The sequence below is a fragment of the Rhipicephalus microplus genome, chromosome X (assembly GCF_043290135.1).
Source record: "Rhipicephalus microplus isolate Deutch F79 chromosome X, USDA_Rmic, whole genome shotgun sequence".
NCBI classification, from domain to species: Eukaryota; Metazoa; Arthropoda; class Arachnida; order Ixodida; family Ixodidae; genus Rhipicephalus; species Rhipicephalus microplus.
In genome coordinates, this window is record NC_134710.1 from 301,053,019 (window position 1) to 301,072,053 (window position 19,035).

Genomic DNA, 19,035 nt, shown 5'->3' on the forward strand with positions numbered 1-19,035 from the left:
TGTCAGTAAAACGTGAAAACGGAGTGAGAGAAAGAGAGAAGCACAAAATGCAGAAATACTTCCGTTTTACTTACAAGAACGTGGAAATAGTACTTGAACTTGGTTTCCCTGTCCAATATACCAGTGGCAAACAGCTCTCCTGTATGAACATCTACATGGAATGGAAGATCTGCGAAGTAAGAAAAAAAAAAAAGGAGCGAGAACAATTTAACACGTGTCAAGACTTGTGTACTCTTACTGACCGAAAATCGCAGTACGTTGTAATTGCCCGACACACTGAACTTACATATTTTCACGAAAGTTGCATTTCCAGTTTACTTAAGGTACAGCCGTATATAATACTGGCCGATTAACGACGTATTTTATGCCCACGCGATAACATGCAGCGTGTCAAGAGTTGCACTTCAACTTGCGCGCGCAGAGTGACACGGGCCAAACTGCCCTGCCGTCATTACAGCGTAGACGTGTACAGGTCGCACGTACTCTGGTCTTTCCTGGCAACGATAGCGTAGTCGACGGCTCCGTTCTTTCCGCGATCCTCGTCGACTGCCCGGAGCACGCCGAGCCTGGCTCGTTGTTCCTTGTAGTTGCCCTCGACAATGGTGAAGCTGTATTCGGGTTTCACGAAGGTGGGCTTGTGGTCGTTGACGTCCAGCACAGTGATGTTGACCACTATCAGGTTGGCCAGGCCACGGCCGTCCGAAGCGGAGACATTGAGCAGGTACACCGTCTCGGGCTTCAGCGCGCCTACCACGAAGATCTCGCCTGCGAGTGAGTGCGTGTTATAGTTCAGTTTTCTTCTTTTCAAATACGAGCTTTACCAAAAAAAAAATCAGTACTTAAAATGGAGGCCTGTGGTGAGGCCATTCCAACGAGTCTCCACATTCGAAGGGTACACACAACACCCCAAAGTTTGCAGGACGCGAAATGATCGAGGAATCTATATTCTCGCTTTGCCGGGGAAGAGAACATGTAGTTAGCATAGAAGCCACCATCACTGGCTATAGATTAGTAGCGCTACACACTAATGGGGAACAAATCCGCATTTGTTGGGACCAACGATCCGTAAACATTTTCTGTCGGGTGTACATGCCATAGGTGTCACAACATGTAACTATAGCTTCTGCTTCATTGAATTCTACAAGGTCGTACTCCCCCGCGACTCACATTGGTCAGTTCCGGCTCAATAACAATATATGTTCACGTTTTATGCTCCTAACGTATAATGTGACCTGAACTGAAAGCCCAAGAAGTTGAGCCTTTTGTTCGAACGTGTTCATGACTTTTACCTAATTTGTAGACAATGTAGAGTTGCTGTTATCAAAGTTCTCTCACGGGCCGTGCATAGTGACGCAGTAATGCGACTGATCACGCCCTGCACAATGTGACACTCACAGCTTTATTGCAGTTCGTAGGAAGTAAGCAAATGTTCGGACTTCCAAATTTGTGACCATGATAGAAAATTGAGCTGAGCGGAATTCTCCAGCTCTGGTCTTGTATATGAGTGCCCGCACCTCTTGCCAAATTTTGGGGGGAAAATTTTGTTTTTCCACTTTTCTAAAGAATTTGTTCTCGGAGTACGAAAACAAAGCAACAAAAGATAGACATAACAGAGAATACCAACGAAGATTCTCAGGACGCTCACAATGTGGTCCGTAATGGTACAATCATAAGCGTGTCCAATATTATTTTTGCCTAATTCATTTTTTTTCCTATCACACGTTCCTCTTGAAAGTTCGGCTATATTCCACACATACATGGCATGCATATCTGTCCTGCAGTTTAAACTGAACAAAACGCACTCAACTCGGACAACCCGCGACATTTCGAGCACCTGTAGTCGGTTACAACCTAAGAATAAATACAAGCACCTCTCCCTAAATTGCGGCGCGCCAGCCATTCATATGTACAAGGGAGCCATGCTATAGTTTGGTTTCTACTATATCCGATAGCACTTTACTACTGCCAATGTAAACACAATATGTAGTAATAAGTGAAAGTTCGTCGTTCCTTCTTAAAATATTAGTCTTTCCCGAGCAACGATGTCGAAATATTTCCCGAAATCCGTCAGGAAGTCCAAGTCTTCAGCCAAAAGCTAGCGACATGAGCATGTGTCTGCTCAAAAAAATCACTGACATCAAATACGCGTTGGGTGTTCGACGTCGCGGAAATGAGCAAGCGCCATTGGATGGGATGCAAAGGCGGAGGTCCTATTTATTATAAGGTCGCAACTGACGCGTACAGCTCCAGAGACCCACCTGTCTGGCGGTCGATGCGCACGTTGCCCCGGGCGCCGGACACGATGGAGTACTCGACCTTGGAGTTGGGTCCCTTTTCGTCCGCGTCGATGGCCGACACCTGGGCGACGCGGGCACCCGGCCGTGCCGTCTCGGGCAGCAGTACGCGCAGAGGTCCGTGCTGGAACGTGGGCGCGTTGTCGTTCTCGTCTTCCACCTTGATGGTCAGGTACGTGGTCGAAGACAGGTTGCCCAGGTCCCGGGCGGTCACCTAAGGCACGCCGACACCGCGAGGTTAGCTAACGCCACGCGCTAAAACGCTCAAAGAGAAAAGGGCTTTAGCGAGGAAGAACTAAGAACTAGTAACATACTTTCCTTGCCATCATTCTCGGTTAGTTCTCATGGATAAGGTGTCTGGCAAAGAAGACGAGCGCTCAAATTTGCATTTCTTTCCTTCAAAGAAGAGTAGGCCTAAGATGATAGGGGAAAATATAAATAAAACGACGAGCAAATAACGGTGTATTGCCAGGCACATGTACCACAGGAACACGCTTGTCGTGTATGCACATCGGTGAGTGAATGCATGTGCATCGGTAAGCCTCTCGCATACGTCCAGTGCATGGCACGAGAAAAGGCGCTTGGAAACTTTGTCGGCGACTCGGCGTCTTATAGCATGCCCATATTACCGTGTTTGATATCATATACCACGACAAAGAATGTGACTTCGCTTCATAGAGGTATGTGATAGTGATGAGCGTGAGAGACGGAAGGTAGCGAATCCTCTGAAGTATAAAAAAATTGCAAAAAAAGTTCGACAACGACACCTAAGCGTCCTAAACTCAATCCCTATAAAAAGTGCTCCTTATACGACCCCCCCCCCCCCCCCCCCGCTCCTCTCGTTGAGAGGCTCCCACATTACTTAGTGAAGTGTTTTTGGTAAACTCTAAGAAGATTCTTGTACCAAAACGGCCACAAAAAAGAAAACACACAAATAAAAATACATATTTTTTATCCGCATATAAATTTCGCTATTTACTGCCGTGCACCAAATATGCGAACATGTTTTCGGAGAAATTCTACAACGCTTCCATAACTCCTGAAAAATCCCGGAGAACGGCGACAATGCTCAACGCAAAGCAATTTTTTCCCCTCCATTGAGAAGATATATGGCACGCTCACAACATTATGGCTGAATTGCGTACGTCAAAAAGCGTATCTTTGCAATAGCCTCTAAAGAAGGCTTTATAGAGAATTACCGAACCCGGTCTTGCCTAATATGCAGCTTGCAGCAGCCGCAGCCAACGCTTTTAGTGGGGCAAAAGAAAAAAATAGTGGAAAAATGGCAGCACTTTCACGACGTGTTTGCTGGCGGACCTGTCTCCGCGCTCGTTTTAACTCTCCGCGATGGTGGCGCCATCTTCGACAATGTTGCGTTCCGACGGGAATTTCACTTTGGCTTAGCAGTTTTGCCACTTTTTGAGTTACAAAATTGCTCCTGAGAGGTTTATTTCAACGCGATGAAAACAGAAAGGGCTGTGTTCCGAGCGTCCTCAGAGAAAGAATTTCACGCTCACGAAACATGGCCATGTCAGACACGGGGAGCCTTTTCAAGAAACTGGTCTCAGTTTGAACTAATTCAGATATATTTTTTTAAAGTATACCGCTCAAAAGCGCATGGACCAAAGCTAAAAAAAAAAAGGAACACGGAACAGAACACCGTGGAGTTCTATTGTCGCACGCGTCTCGTTTATTGTCACGTGCCTTTTAAATATGTCTTAATCTTGAAATACACACCCTATACATTAAGTGTTCTTGAATGACGCAGTTTATCATTCACCCTTGTAAATAAACTTCGATCATCAGTAAAAAACATTCGTTTGTGTTTTTCCACCTTTTGAACACGTTTAATGCTGCTTGATGTAGCCTTACAATATTTTAACTCAAGGTATTTTGAATTCATTAACAAGTTGTCCGAGTAGGAAAGTGTCCAACAATAAACGGTTTCATTTACCATTTACACCGAGGCGTACTGAGTGAGCTCCGCTCTATCAATCAAAATCGAATAAGTCATTTCTGCAAGATTGAGGGGAAAAAAAGTTGCTATACGCCTCCTTAGAGTATAAACCAAACTTCAAACTATACTCTGCTGTTAGTTAGCATGAAAAAGATAGTGTACCTTCCCTCAATAAAGTGTGCCACAGCTTCAAGGTGCACGGACGTTATTTCTTTGGCAGGTTAAATTGAAAACCTGCTTCGCTGATTCGGAACAACAATCACAGCGCGTGTCTTTGCTTGATTGGGCACCCTTTGTTCCAGTAGTTCGTGAGAAGCCACCGAAGACTACCGTTCAAACTTTCTCGTTAAGCTTTACTTTCTTGCGTATAAGCCTCAACAACGATTCGCGGAAAATTTTCCATAAACTCACCCCCGCGTATTTTCGCGGAGCCAATTCACGGCCATAATTAAAAATTATGGTCGTGAAGCCAGTTCTGCGAAACTAAACTTGCGTTTTTGATTTTGAGTTCAAGTTAAACTTTTTAACATTTGTTGCGGCAAGTTCGTGAAAACTTTGAAATTGAATTTCGAAGTGTCGGGACCTTCGTTATCAATATCTGCGCACTGTGGTGTTTCTTATAGCTTCTATTTGCCAAGCTCGAGAATACGAGCACTTATCTTCCATCTTCGTTAAACGTTTTCACTCATTAGTTAAAACACCGATAACCTTTTCTCCGCCATTTATCTCCCTCAAGTGACGTGAGGCTTCAGCACGCGTCCACACTAACAAACACCAGTCGCGGAGCCATGCTCCCAACTAAGGACTTCAGAAGTAGCGTCTTTTCTTTTCCCCAACTTTCCATCCTCCTCACTGGAACAGTTAAACGATTAGAAAGGATGCCCACCAGAAGCTCGTAACGATCGGCCAGTTCCCGGTCCAGGACTGTGACCGGGTTTCCACCGCTGAAGATAACCACACCGGAGTCGAGTATAGTGAACAGGTCACTTCCCGAGCCGCCCAGGGAGTAGTGAACCACGGAGTTGTTGCCACTATCGTTGTCGACGGCCATGATTGTTGGGTTCTGTCGAGAACAGCAAGGAAAACATGGCACGCTTTCAGAGCACATACTTCGGCCACGAGTATCCTCACGTCATTCCGAGATCAGCTATATTCATGGCTGCAAGTATAGCTCGGCACACACAGCGCAAAACACACGGAACAAACCAGCGCAGTTCATAGCATTGCAATCGCGTCGACTCGCCGAGTTTGACAAAGAAAAAAAAAAAAACGAGCCCATACATTTCCACTTCTTTCCTTTAAAAAAAGAAAAAAAAGAGCTTTTTATTGTGCAATTTTATGTTCAGTCGAACCAAGTTACGGCGAATGGGAGAGTTGTAGCCTCCTGAATACGTAACAAAGACTCCATGTGATCACGTAGGGTTTTTTAGTTGGCGGGTGTACCCTTCTTTCGTCTTTATTACCAGCAACCCTCACTCGTTACATTCACTTTCCGGCTGGACGTAATGGCAGTTGTAATTTGAGTGCAATGTTGGCAGGCGTAACTGGTCGCAACCTTGTTTACGAGACCGCAACGGCGCCCCGGCGAAGGTGCGCCTGAGCCGATCTCGGATATCGCGGTTGAAGCTGCCCGTTTAGCGAGCCCTTCGCGAGGTGGCGCGAGGGGCCCCAATCGGCGTAGGGGACCCTTCATCAAATACCTTGCATGTTGAATCTCACAATAGCAGTGCAGAATTCTTCAACGCATTCCGCGTACGCTTTTAGCATCGCACAAGTACGCGCGAAACGGATCTTACGACGTTAATTTTGCTAGTTCTAGAAATTTGTCTATGCGCGAGGTCAGTTTAACGCCGAAAGAAAAGTTGTCGTATGACACGTGAAAAATGGCTGTGGTGTGTTGTTTTAGAAATTTCCCCCTTTTTTTTAACGTACCTTGGCGACGTGAATGAAACCACGCGTAACAACGGACGAATACGAGTGCTCTATTTCAGCTACTCTTTGACTTAGAAGCAGACGCCGATTGATCAGATCACCCGCAATCAATAGAATCGTACAATCGGGCAAGTTGACAATAGGTGCACGTGACACGCAAGTGCACTCCCTGCTTGTGGCAATATTGTTACGGGCAAATATTTAGGCAATTAGGAGAAATACTACTTTCCCAATAGCTGCAAAAACTTTGCAGAAAAAAAAAAGCTCGTGAAAATTGATTTGTGGGAGTACTTCATATTCGAAAGGTTTATTATGCTCTGTTCTGCAGAAATTGATTACAAAAAAAAGTAATACATTGTGACTTCAGTCAAGAAATATGGCAATATTTTATAGTATTTGTTGATAACATAAGAAGCTTTCATTCCTGGGGAAAAAGAAAGTTTTCCACCCACACACAAAAAATATGTTCCCCTCGCTGCACATTTCGAACTGGCTATTTTTCGTCTATTTTGATAAGTCAGATTTTCAGGTGGTCATAATAATAAAATCGGCTCGTTCACATTGTGCTCTCACTCTAGAAGCTGGTTTCTGGCTTTTCGTGCATGCAAACAATAGTTTACAAGTGAAGAAACGTAAGCACGGGTATAATTCAAAAAGAAGTTTGCACGAAGGGGTGTTTTAATGAGCTGCACCCACGAACTGTCATTGCAAAGGCAAGTGAGCATGATCGATAACGAATAAGATAACAATTCGATTGCAGAGCCTCGCGAAATAACATGATAAATAGTTCTTACCACTGTGACTAATGTTCCTGGAGGCGAGTTTTCTCTGATGGTTCCTTGGTAAGACTGCATGAATGTCGGCACTTCGTCGTTGACGTCGACGACCTCTACGGACACTTCACTGACGCTCTGAAAAGGCAAAGAATAACGCGTCACGAAAGTACTTTTTTGTTTAGGGCATTCACAGCAGCAGTTGCAAAATTTTGCGTTCTGCCGCACCTCGCCTTAATAACAAGAGCGCGGAGGCTAAAACGGGTCACGTTTGAAGGAAATTGAGTGACAACACCATAGCGCGAACCAACTAGCGTAATATTATAATTTATTTATCTGTGACACGCACAAACGAGGAGAATACGTACAACGTATATCGAATATGACGACAACGTAATAATAATTTGTCACGCATAAACTGCACTCACCACTTTGGTAGTCGGTCGCTTCTCTTCCAACATGACCGTAAACGTGTACTTGCTTCTCTTCTCGCGATCCAAGCCAACCTTTGTGAATATCTCTCCATCCTGCGGTGAGAATCGCAGAGAAACAACTACCGTTAGCGACATCTATCTGCGTGCCGCTTCGTTACGAACGGCTAAGTACACGAAGGAAAGAGAGACAACGACATCGATGTCGGTTACCTTGGTGATGTTGAAGAAAGGTCGCACTTCAGTGTTGATAATGCTGTAGCGCATCTGGCTGTTGGCGCGGATGGTCCTCGTCTGGAGTTCAACTTGGCCCACGATGGCACCGGGGATGTTCTCGAGAACCTTGAACTTGTAGTGCAGCTGGTCAAACCTCGGATCGCGTTCTTCGGCTTCGCTGACGTAGATCTTCATCGGAGCCTGATGGATGACAAAAGGAGACGCGTGCTGATTGGCGGTCATCGCTTGCATACGGCTTGCGCTTTCATTTAGTGCCTATATACATTTCGAGTCGACTCTGCTAAGAAAGAGGGACAGAAACAAGAGAACCTTCCATTTACAACTGCTAGCATGCTGAGGCGGACGAGGTATTGAAGGTGAGCCGAAGACACGGTCGCACCGCTGTACCTACGGTGGCAAGCCCTATCAGAATTCGACACGTTTCACTGGAGTTTTGGTTCAATCTTCAAACACCATCTTATTGGACACATAATTGGATGACGCACTTGCTTATAATAGCGTCACCGTAGCAACAGTCGCTGTCCTAGCGCTTTCAACGTTGACTTGGTTGCGATCATAACAGGGTATAGGGAAAACGTGGACACCTTTTCACCATTTGGTCATACGCTTGCACGTTTTCAGTGCCGAAGCGCGAAATATCCCTGCTTGGTAAGCCACAGGAAGAACGATGTTTTTTTTTTGTTACCACTAAAAACGCGGTTGAATGAAATGTCCTGACAGAACTTATGGAGCACTTATCTAAATGTTTCGCTAAAAGAAAAAAAAATGTAGAGACAGCCAGTGCGGCATAAGGAAAGCTGAAACGAGTGTTGTGTGGGTGATTCTCCTAGACGCGAAAAATGAGAAACCACTTCTTACCGCCGCTTTCCAGAGGCCGTCATTTGCTTCCACTGTCAGTGAGTACTCTTGGCTCTCCGAGATGTCGAGTGCTCGGGTGATGTTCACTGTTCCCAAAACGGGGTCGATCATGAAGGGCACTGCAGAAAAGTACAGAGGGAGGTTACGAGGTGCACAATAAACGGAACTTCAGTGTGCAGAACCGTTTCACAACGTGTCATATTTTTTATTGCTTTTTAAGAAATGAAGACACAGCGAAAAAGATAGAAAAACAAGAACAAGGTGTCTGTGGTGTGAGGAGAACGTTTACTAACCAGTTAAGTAATGCTTAGCAGGCACCAGAATAACGTGACATGGAGCACAGATTACACTGCTTTTGCTTACGCAAATATCGTAATATAGAGGCATTTTTATAGCTTCGCTGATAATGTGAAATTTTATACTGTCGCAGATATCAAAAGCAAGATTTTCACTGTATCAAAAAAAAAAAAAGATTTCTTTTTGCCATTATGAACTACGCACTCTTGTAAAATAAAAACAAATACATATACACACAAGCAATTTCGCAAACCCATGAAGAGGCATTCAAACAATGGGATCAATTTTCTTTATTTCATTTCGCTCCAAATGATCATCTTAGCTTCTTTCAGTTTAACCGGGCTCTCTTCAATCGTAAATATCTTGCGGGGCACTCTCATATGTCCCTAAATACTTGATATTTGTTCCTCGCAAACACTTACAAGGTATACTGCTTTATGGAAAAATCTGAAAAGTTCACGCTCTGGTTACATGCTTTTTTTAATCGAAAGCGCAAAAAATTATCCGCTTGATGGGCACAGTTAGCATGAAGGAATGAAAAGAACGGCAGTATAGATGTAGCCATGCATTTCTCTTAAAGCTGATTTACACGGTTTTCATAGATAAACACGCCATGTTCTGCGTGAGTCAGCGTTAGCTTAGATTTGTAGAGTTGCGTAAATTATTTTTCTGTATGAAAAATAATGCCTCATATCGAAAGCAACTTCCGAAAAGTGGTTAAGGTTTTGTAGTTTTATAGACTTGCGCTCACGTTGGGGGCAGAATCACGATTAAATTCACGTGTACAGCATATTATTTGTAACTGCTTCTCATTTGATGAAAATGGCATAATTTCTTAGCAGCATGATGATAATATTTTTTTTGCGTAAGGCGGTGCGGGGGGGGGGGGGGGGGGGGGGGGGACGTGCAAGCTTGCTAAGAAGTGAGAACTCAATGGAGTGGACTTGCGTTCGATTGCACGAACTTTTTACTGCTAAAAAAGGAAAGAAAAAAAATTAGTGAAGGAGATCGAGAGCAAGAGAAACACGCCACACGTGTATTTTCCTGCTTTGCGCTCTGTTCATGCGCGATGACCCGGACGAAATTACTATAGCGGCCGCCTATATAGAGAGGCAAAATAACACCAGGTTGTGGGCCAACGGGCAGCGGGGATACTGCTGGGCTTCTTTGAAAACGACGACTTCTCATCACCGACGTGTTCACGTTGTCGCACAGTGATACGTTTTTCTTTTCCTCGGCTCGCCCGAGTGCTTGCGGACCCCATCATTAAATTTTGTTAGGGCGCCCTTCCACTCCCCTCCCATATCTAACAGCCTTTCCGCAGAGGCTGTAAACTTATTGCGCTGAAAAAAACCCACTGTTGTGAAGAAACCGCGAAAAGAAAGCGATAAGGGCAAATAAACAATTTCGAGGCCATATGGACAAAGCGCTAAATCTGTAAGAAGACAAAAAAAGGAAAACAAGTTCGCTGATCTGCTTTCTTCGGACTTACAGTCAACAGGGCGTGCCCAGAGCGAAGAAAAATGAAAACCGCGATGTTATCGTTTCTGTGCTGCTTCGATCAAACGGCGAATAAACTGCGCTCGTGGCGGCGACGATTGGAAACCGTGTAGTCGTGCCATATGGCGTTTTTTGTGTTTTTTAATTCTTCTACCTTTTTTTTAACCCCAATCCGACGACCCGATCGCAGGCTGATGCGGAATTACACCGCCGGCATCCGCTTCAAGATGTGTGTTGGCACACGGACTCTGGAAGCGAACAACCAGATTGCTACACCGCATACGCGAAAGCAGCCCGACGCTTTCATCCCCGCGAGAATCGCGTTTTTCTCGATCCTTACAACACGTCCCATATCTGTATGTCGGAGCTATTACTATGCATTTATGCGAGCGCTAACTTTATCAGCTCAGCTAGCACGAAATACGGTTCCCGCGTTAGCTCCTCCGGTTCAGCAAAGCTTGTACAATTCAAAAAGCAATGCGAACGTTGAATTTTTTTTTAAATAGAAGATAGGCGTGATATCGCACCACGCCTGACCTGGACTAACCAATCACAACCGTTCCCCCAGCCGTTGCTCTGGCGACCAGGACAGGGACTGCTTTGCATTTAGAGATCCAGACGACAGCCTTAAACACACTGGTGACTCGAAGATAACGTGCATAACTGCACAATGGCTTAGTGCGTCGACATTTTGCAGTTATCAAGACCTAGCCAGCAGAAATTTCAGAATTATTGCAGCTTCGAATAATTTCTGTCGACGCATGCTTAGTAGGGCAGAGCAGAACACACGAATATGTGTGCGCTGTCGGCTGATTATCAGAATATGCATACCTATTTATGTGCAGTAGAGCACAGTAAGCAGCTGATTGATTGATTAATTCATTTGTGAGGTTTAACGTCCCAAAACCACCATATGATTATGAGTGACGCCGTATATTGTGGAGGGCTCCGGAAATTTCGACCACCTGGGGTTCTTTAACGTGCACCGAAATCTGAGCACACGGGCCTACAACATTTCCGCCTTCATCGGAAATGCAGCCGCCGCAGCCGGGATTTGATCCCGCGACCCGAGGGTCAGCAGCCGAGTACCTTAGCCACTAGACCACCGCGGCGGCGCAAGTCAGCAGCTGAGTACACGGCGTCTACAGTATATTTGATGCCATAAAAAATGGTAGATGTATTGTGCTGAACCACTTGCATACGCTACACTATAGTTTGAACGCGAGTGTTGTGGCGTAGTTTTGTCGTACCTCGTTTGCTGGTGCCCCGAGCAAAGGAGTAGGTCATGTTAGTGTTTATTGGAGAGTCAGGATCCGTAGCCTTGACGGTATCGATGACAGTGCCCACGGACGCACTCTCGGAAACGAACTCGTAGTAGGCCTCCTTCTCGAACTGCGGAGGGCTGTCGTTGACGTCCTGGATGAAAACTGCAACCTGGGCGACAGAAATGAGCCTATGCATTTAGCGCACGGAGTTTACGAAGCACGTTTACTTTTAAAATGGGCGGCTGAATACAAGTCGCCATTTGTAAGCGCTGAATGCAAATCACACATTTGAAATCATTAGACATTGCAGTCCACACACAGTTATGAAGACAGAAGCCACCGAATGCAAGCCGCATTTTCCACTGCTAAGACTATGCGAAAAAAAGTAATAATGAAGACGCACGGCAATTCCCGGAAGCCTCTCACTTCATTTGGCATGGTGTCTCAATGGGCGACACCTTCGTACTGCTCCGCAGCTGGGAGTTGAGTCCTCTGGTTCGATAGGTGAGACTCCGGTGCGTTTGTGAGACTGGATTTTAATTGGCTCCTACGTGCGTGATTGTATATATACAACACCATATTATTGTGCACAGTGATTGTTGAAACCGATCGGCACACTGCCCTATAGGTCCTATCCCTGTTTCTATCCCTGTTTTTAGCGAGCGCGCGTGCGCAGAGAGATTCTGTCAGTGAGGCCGCACCCCCTGCACAGCTATACATTTTAGTTTACAACCACGGAAACTATTCTTGAAGAAGGTACAATGAACGGTTTAGGCTGCGTGAATACTTTTCTGAGCTTGTATAGTGCATCGCGTCATCTCGAATGCTATAGCTTGTGGTTATCGTGGACCATCTTTATCGCTAGGAAATGTGTGTAAGCTAAGGAATACCGACGTTTCACAGAGAAACTTGCCGGAGTGTAGCCACAGAACGGTATCGTATAACATTTGTGGCCTTGTTTTTTTTTTTCTGAAAAAACCTAATTCAGCAACCGTAACTGGGCTAAATTTCACGGGAGTGTTAAGTGCGACTAAGAACCTTTCACTTTTAAAACGATCGTAATCAAAATGAGGCAATTTCTCATTGTAAGGTAAACTGAAAGAGCCATAAATAATGAGCCAAATCCTGCATCTGTTTGAACCAAATTGAGTCACATCTATTCATACAGCGCTGTGTCAACGACTGAAATCAAAGCAACCGACATGGCTGCATCCAATCAGTTTCATTTGTGCCGTAGATGTTTTTCTACCGTGGTTTTGTCCCACAGTTAGTTTTCTTTGGGTGAGTTTGTACTTTATGAAAAGCATGGTGTTGTAGGACAGAAAGTAAATATAACAATTGAGAGTCCGGCTTTATTACTTGTTTCTGCGTTTTAGTGTTTCTTTTCATGTCTAGCCCTACAGTGTCATGTCATTTTGCTCTAAGGTGGCATATTTGAAATAGAATATAGCTGAAGTGAAGGTATTGGGTACCGATATGTTCCTTAAAAAAAGAATTCATTTGAAACGGTACGTCCTGTCCTAAAACGAGCTAAAAAGAATAACAAAAGCAGGATCATTTTTGAAGGCCATCAATAAATGCAAAGAACGAGAAGACGCTACCAAAAAACAGAATGATGTGCCTTTTGCCTGGAAGAACCACTCGCTTTAGAAGTATAGTCGTAGCCATTACGCCCATGCATCAAAGGACGGCACTGACGGAAGCGCAGGGATGGTGTAAGTTATGTCGCAAAATATTTCTATATCATTAGTTCACCGAGATTGAGGCTTCTTTTTCAAGCCCGAATTGAATGTTTCAATCTATAAGAGCCAAGTTTTACTCCCGATTACCGACGATAGACAGATTTTAGCTACACTGCAGTGTAGATTCGAGGTAGTTCGGTGGCATGAATAATATCACTGCAAAAACAATTGTTGGTGCAGGCCCGACCATATCCCCTCCACACGCTAATTACGATGCACTGTCTACGAATGTGTGAAACTCACGTGACATAACTTAAAGGCACTCAATATTACAATCCAAGAAAAAATGCAGTGATGAGTTGTTTTGTGTGAGTTTCAACAAGCAATTGTTTGCATGAAAATAAATACCTCATTCTGCAGTTAGTTGTGTTTCATTGTGACGTCCAAAGAGTGCAATCGTAGGCTCCAAATGTCTGCTAAAAATAGTTTTAGTTTGGTTCACTTTAAGAAACGAAAAGTAGCTGTTTCGACGTTGTTTCTGGAACGCGACACATCGAACGACCCGTGGAACATCAGAGCGCCTTCACCGAACGGCCACAGCCACACGCAGCATGCTGTGGTTCAATCAAGCCATATCGACTATCCAGAAGGTTTGATTAATTTAATTAACAATGTACCCTGTTCTCTTTCGGTCACAGGTTTACACAACTAGCATAAACAACTTGCGTACAGAAGCTTATCCACCGTCACTGAAGGGTGCATTGCCGGCAGAAAAACAACCGAGTTCTTCTCAGTTTCACTTAAAGTGAACTTAGCTTAAAAATAAAAAAAGCTTTATCTGCTTAAAAGTACACAGAGACCTAGACGTGCGTGACAGAAAGCAAAGCGATATTTCGGGTAATTTTCATCATTTATACTCACAGTGGTGGAGCCGGTCCTGGATGGAGTTCCCATGTCCCTGGCTGCGACAATGACCAAGTGCAAAGCGGCGTCTGGTACCTTGTACTTGTCTCGGTCGAGTTCCGATACCACTCTGAGTACCGCCTGCACGGTAAGACCGATTGTGCGGACGTCTGAGTTGATATTTTCACGAAAAGCATACCTCGCGCAAAAGGCGGTTGAAAGGTATAGATGAAACTCAAATGCATGTCGTGGAAAGGTTCCATGACGAATGCATTTATACTGGTGTTTGCATAAGAATTACTGCAGAATGCGTATTTGTCAAAACACGCCGACTTTACTTCTGAATGGCGGAAAGTGAAACGAATAACTCTCAGTTTGTTATCGAATTTTATAGTCGGCAGTTTGTGGCTCACATACTAAAAGCTACTGACTCTTGTAACATGCTGACGAAAGAAAAAAAAAGAGAGCGACCGTCTTTCGTCAACGTATCTCGCACTACACGACACACCCATGCACGCATCTGCATTCTATAAATACACATATGGGGTACACATACTGTACGGATACACGTCTGCATATTTGTACCTCAGTGTCTCCGTGGGAGCAGTAATAATGATGCTTATATTTGTAGGAACACAGAGAAATCGGTACGCCCTCACAAGAGCAGTGGACGGTGATTTGCTTTCCGAAAATATTAATCGGCGCGATGAATATCTAACGCTCTCTGAAAAAGTGTACCGTCCAAAGTAAGAAGTGATTGGAGCAGCCAATTTCGGAGGCATTTCTTGTTTTGCACATTAATCATGTTTAAATAAAAGCTAATGTATAGAACGAGGTGACGTGAATATTTTTCTCTCTAAATTTACCAAAACATTATGCGCGAAAGGCGTACAAACAACGCCCCAAATGAACACTTCCTTAATTATTTCTTTAAAAAACAAGAATAAGTGGGAGTGATTAAGCAACTGCCTTTGGGCGTACCCCATTTTCATTTACTCCGAGCCTGAACTGGTTCTCGTTGTTGCCATCCACGATGTACAGCTCTACTTGTCTGTTGATTCCGTCGTCGTAGTCGGCGACAGGCAGCTGGACATAGGCACCAACGCTCGGTGGTCCTGCAAGCGTCGCATAGCAACAGGCGTCTCTATTAATTATGCACCCAAAATGAGAACACCTGAATCTCATGCAGCAACCGCGTTGTACATCACTTTCGAGCGTTGCCTTCGTTTTTTTTTTAATACAAACCAGCTGTTCCGGCTGTTCGCAGTTTAGTTATGACTGCTAGAGATGTATGTGAATGCGACTGGTTTATGCGTTTATGCAGATTCTCGCCCACTCAGCTGTGACTGAGTAAGTTTACGCACTGTCAAAAGGCGAAATGGCCTCAGAGAAAATAACCGATGCTGACGCGCACGACAGACTGCGGCTAGCTGCCCAGAGTGCCCACTTACAGGAGTTGTGAGAGCATATTATGAATTCCAGAGTTCAATCAATCCATTAGATCAATTGAACTTTGGACCACCAATATGCACATGGGGATACAATTTGGCTGAGCTAAGAACTTGTCACTACGAAACTTTCTTTGTATCTAAATTTTCGCACCCTTCAGTGCACGCTTTACAAATACATTTTAACGCGCGTCATTAATTACAGGGTCAACAAATATTATGTCTCTTCTGTAGAAATAACATGGCTTCATTTGGCAAACCCACATCATCGTGGTATTTCGCAATCTACACTGCAGCATCGAACGAATGTGACTGAGAAGACGACCAGGCTATGAATATTCCCGAATGACCCTGTAGTCTTACCTTCCGTGACATTGAGGTAGAAGGTGTCGTTCAGGAACGTGGGAGTCCAATCGTTAGTGTCCTTGATGACAATGTGAACACTTGCACGACCCTACGAGAGAAGAATATACACGTGTCCTTTTCAGCTACATCAACACTCGCAGTCGATCATCGCTTGACACATTCTCATGGGATGAAACACCAACGTACCGTGTTGTTCGCAGAATCGACAGCTAGGACCTTGAGCATGAAATCTGGCGTCTTTTCACGGTCGGGAATAATTCTGACCGATATGATGCCGGTGGTCTCGTCCATGCTAAAATCTTCCCCTTCGTTTCCTGTAGGAAGCAAAATAAGTGTCACTCGGGTATGCTGGCATTGAATGATTGATCTGTTAAACTTCTAAGACGATTGATTGATTGATCAATTGGGGTTTGTGGCACTAGGGCCACAGATGTCCGCTTCTAAGATGATTGGCAACGTACCTTCTATAATGTAGTATCGAATCTTCCCAAGATCTAAGCCATCACGATCAGCGGCGCTGAGATGAGTGACAGTCTGACCTGGTGGCGTATTCTGAAGTTGAGAAGAACGAACGGTGAGTTAGCTTCCAGGCTATCGAAATGATCGCAAGTCCTTGCAGCTAGAGGCAGTTGATATGTGCTCACCTCTTCGAGGTCAACGACATAGTCGTTTTGTTCGAACACCGGGCTGTTGTCGTTGACGTCTTCCACAAAGACCTTGACTCGGCTGCTTCCTGAGCACTTGTAGTTGCTGGCGGTGATCTGTATTTGGAAGTTATACAAACTACAGCTATAGAACCAGTCCTCTACTCAAATCAAATACGATAAGATAAGTATCCTGCCAATATTTGACCATCAAGAACTCTTCAGCCTTTTCCATTAATAAAAGTGCACAGTTTCCGACAAACCGTTAGCGTGTAGACGCCTTGGAGAATAACAGGCATGCTATCTCGGTCCAGGGGTTTCTTCACTCGCAAAGAAATGATGTTTTGCTTCGTGTCCAACATGAAGTTGTCGTCGGAGTTGTCTTCCGTGATTTGATACGATATCTAAGCGAAGAAAAATAGAAAAAAAAAGAAGTCCGCAAGGAATTAAGTGGAGCGTAAAAATTACTTTCAAAGATATTGAATTACAGTTGGAAACTTGGGCTGGTAAAGATAAGATTGCATGAAGCGTTCTCGAAACATACCTTGCCGAACTTTTCCACATCTTCAGCGATGAGGTTAGGAAGCACGATGGTGTCGGGAGGTGAGTTTTCTTGAATGGAGGCGAAGTACTCCGTGAACGGGAACTTCGGACACCTGACGTTCTTGTCGGTCAAGCGAACAACAACCTATAAGAAGAAAAAAAGATAGGCAATCGCAAGTTTATTACCGACGCATGTCTATTATGGCTACGGCTTGTGCATTTGAAGTGTAAAAACAAGTATACGTACGCCTGCTTCAGCTTGGTGCTGTGGGTCGTTCCTGTTGAGGGCCACCACCATGAAGTGGTAGACAGACTGTTTCTCTGCATCAAGTCGCGTGGTTGTAACGATTCTTCCCTGCACGAGAAACAGAAAACGCGCAAAGATTTGTTAGGTATGTACGAACATCCCGGTTTCCAGCGTAATGAAAGCCAATTTCTAGGCGTATATAGTCATTGATGTAGAGAAACATCAGCACAATGACATCGCCAAGCTATAGAAATAATCGAACTTTCTTTGGCAGAGAGTGGTAGATCTTTTCAAACCGCTTGTTCCTTGTTTGATAGTCTGATGCATTGCGCTGGGCAACGGCTATGCGTGTTCCGTATTAATACCCCCCCCTGGCAGCAAAACAGGTTTTGTTGGACTACTGGAAAGTCACATACATTTATGTGGTATGCAAATAAAGAAATGGTCATTCTTATCGAATCAACCTAAGGAACGAATACAAAGTCCATCAGCAGGCGCTTCGACCTGATTTTATTTAAGTGGGCTACGATAGCAAGACTGTGCGCTGAACGACAGAATGTGACGTATACAGTGTTTAATCTATCTTTTTTTAATAGTAATTCTATACTACGAGGAGGTTGAAACGTTAGTGCTCGCAGAACAAGCGTTGAGTGCGAGCTCTGCCTGATATGCGACAGGCGTGGCCGCAACCTCGTTCCCGCATGACACACACAAAGAGAAAGAGAGAGGAACAATACGAAGGTGCGTTGCAACTCACGGTGTCGTGGTTGATTGAGAATCGGCGCACGTGTGATCCGTCGTCTCCGGTGATGTTGTACCACACAGGGCTTCCGTTGGGCACCGTGGCACGAGCCTCGAGCACGGTCGAGCCGGCCTCAATGATGGACGCCGAGTCCACCGTGTACTGGACTGCCGAGAAGGCCGGTGTCGGTTCGTCTACCGAGTCCTTGTACACCTCCACCCGCATCTCCACGGCACTGCAAAGACGCCATTTTACGCTGCTCACTTTTGTGGGGAACATAACCGCGTCCTTCGGTCTCCTTCCTTCAGAACACCGGAAAATGAATTTGCAATCACTTCGCGTTAATGAAGTGCGGCTGTGCGGTGTAGTATATACTGCCGCGCGCTACTGGTATGGGTACATCGTAGAAGCAACGACTGCTCCGTAGATAAACTAAACTTATACCGCAAACTTACGGACAACATCTGGACAGACTGAGCTATTCACGTGCGTTTATTTCCCGTTAAGATTAAATTTGGTCGTTCGTCATTCACCGAGAGCGTGGAAAGAAGCAAGAAGTGTTATGAAAGCCCGCACAGACAACGCCTGTAATGAATTCAGTATACAGTGAGCAAGTATCGTGCCTTCGTTATTTTTGCATTTCTAACGGCTTCGAGAGAAAAGCTCAAAATAGCGCGGAGATATCTTGCCGATGAGACATTGGTTAATTGGCCAGTACGTGTTTGAATACGACGAAACAACTGAAAACACTCCGGCTGGATTAGTTAACTAAGCACGTTGCGGAAATATATCCGGCCGGAATCGCGTCGTTTAGATGAATGATCAACACTGACGCGAGAATCAAGTGCATGTTAACGCAGTGAATGGTAAAACTTTGGAAGAAGAAAAAAATTACGAAAGTTGTATGAAGCCTCTT

General features: G+C 44.8%; 1 protein-coding gene across 3 annotated transcripts in view; it reads right to left on the bottom strand.

Annotated features, from left to right (window-relative positions):
• The window catches only part of LOC119161333 (protocadherin Fat 3), a 353,600-nt gene that overhangs the window by 16,857 nt on the left and 317,708 nt on the right, over window positions 1-19,035 (bottom strand). For all 3 annotated transcript variants that reach the window (XM_075879438.1, XM_037413746.2, XM_037413745.2), the window contains exons 32-50: window positions 18,135-18,354; window positions 17,378-17,485; window positions 17,132-17,275; window positions 16,851-16,991; window positions 16,588-16,704; window positions 16,405-16,495; window positions 16,130-16,257; window positions 15,941-16,031; window positions 15,111-15,244; window positions 14,148-14,270; window positions 11,530-11,713; window positions 8,483-8,601; window positions 7,601-7,804; window positions 7,385-7,483; window positions 6,978-7,094; window positions 5,138-5,314; window positions 2,259-2,508; window positions 484-765; window positions 75-169 (exon numbers count right to left, since the gene is read on the bottom strand). In XM_075879438.1, coding sequence (XP_075735553.1) covers window positions 75-169; window positions 484-765; window positions 2,259-2,508; window positions 5,138-5,314; window positions 6,978-7,094; window positions 7,385-7,483; window positions 7,601-7,804; window positions 8,483-8,601; window positions 11,530-11,713; window positions 14,148-14,270; window positions 15,111-15,244; window positions 15,941-16,031; window positions 16,130-16,257; window positions 16,405-16,495; window positions 16,588-16,704; window positions 16,851-16,991; window positions 17,132-17,275; window positions 17,378-17,485; window positions 18,135-18,354 — 2,824 coding nt within the window. The remainder of the gene's footprint in view (window positions 1-74; window positions 170-483; window positions 766-2,258; window positions 2,509-5,137; window positions 5,315-6,977; window positions 7,095-7,384; window positions 7,484-7,600; window positions 7,805-8,482; window positions 8,602-11,529; window positions 11,714-14,147; window positions 14,271-15,110; window positions 15,245-15,940; window positions 16,032-16,129; window positions 16,258-16,404; window positions 16,496-16,587; window positions 16,705-16,850; window positions 16,992-17,131; window positions 17,276-17,377; window positions 17,486-18,134; window positions 18,355-19,035) is intronic.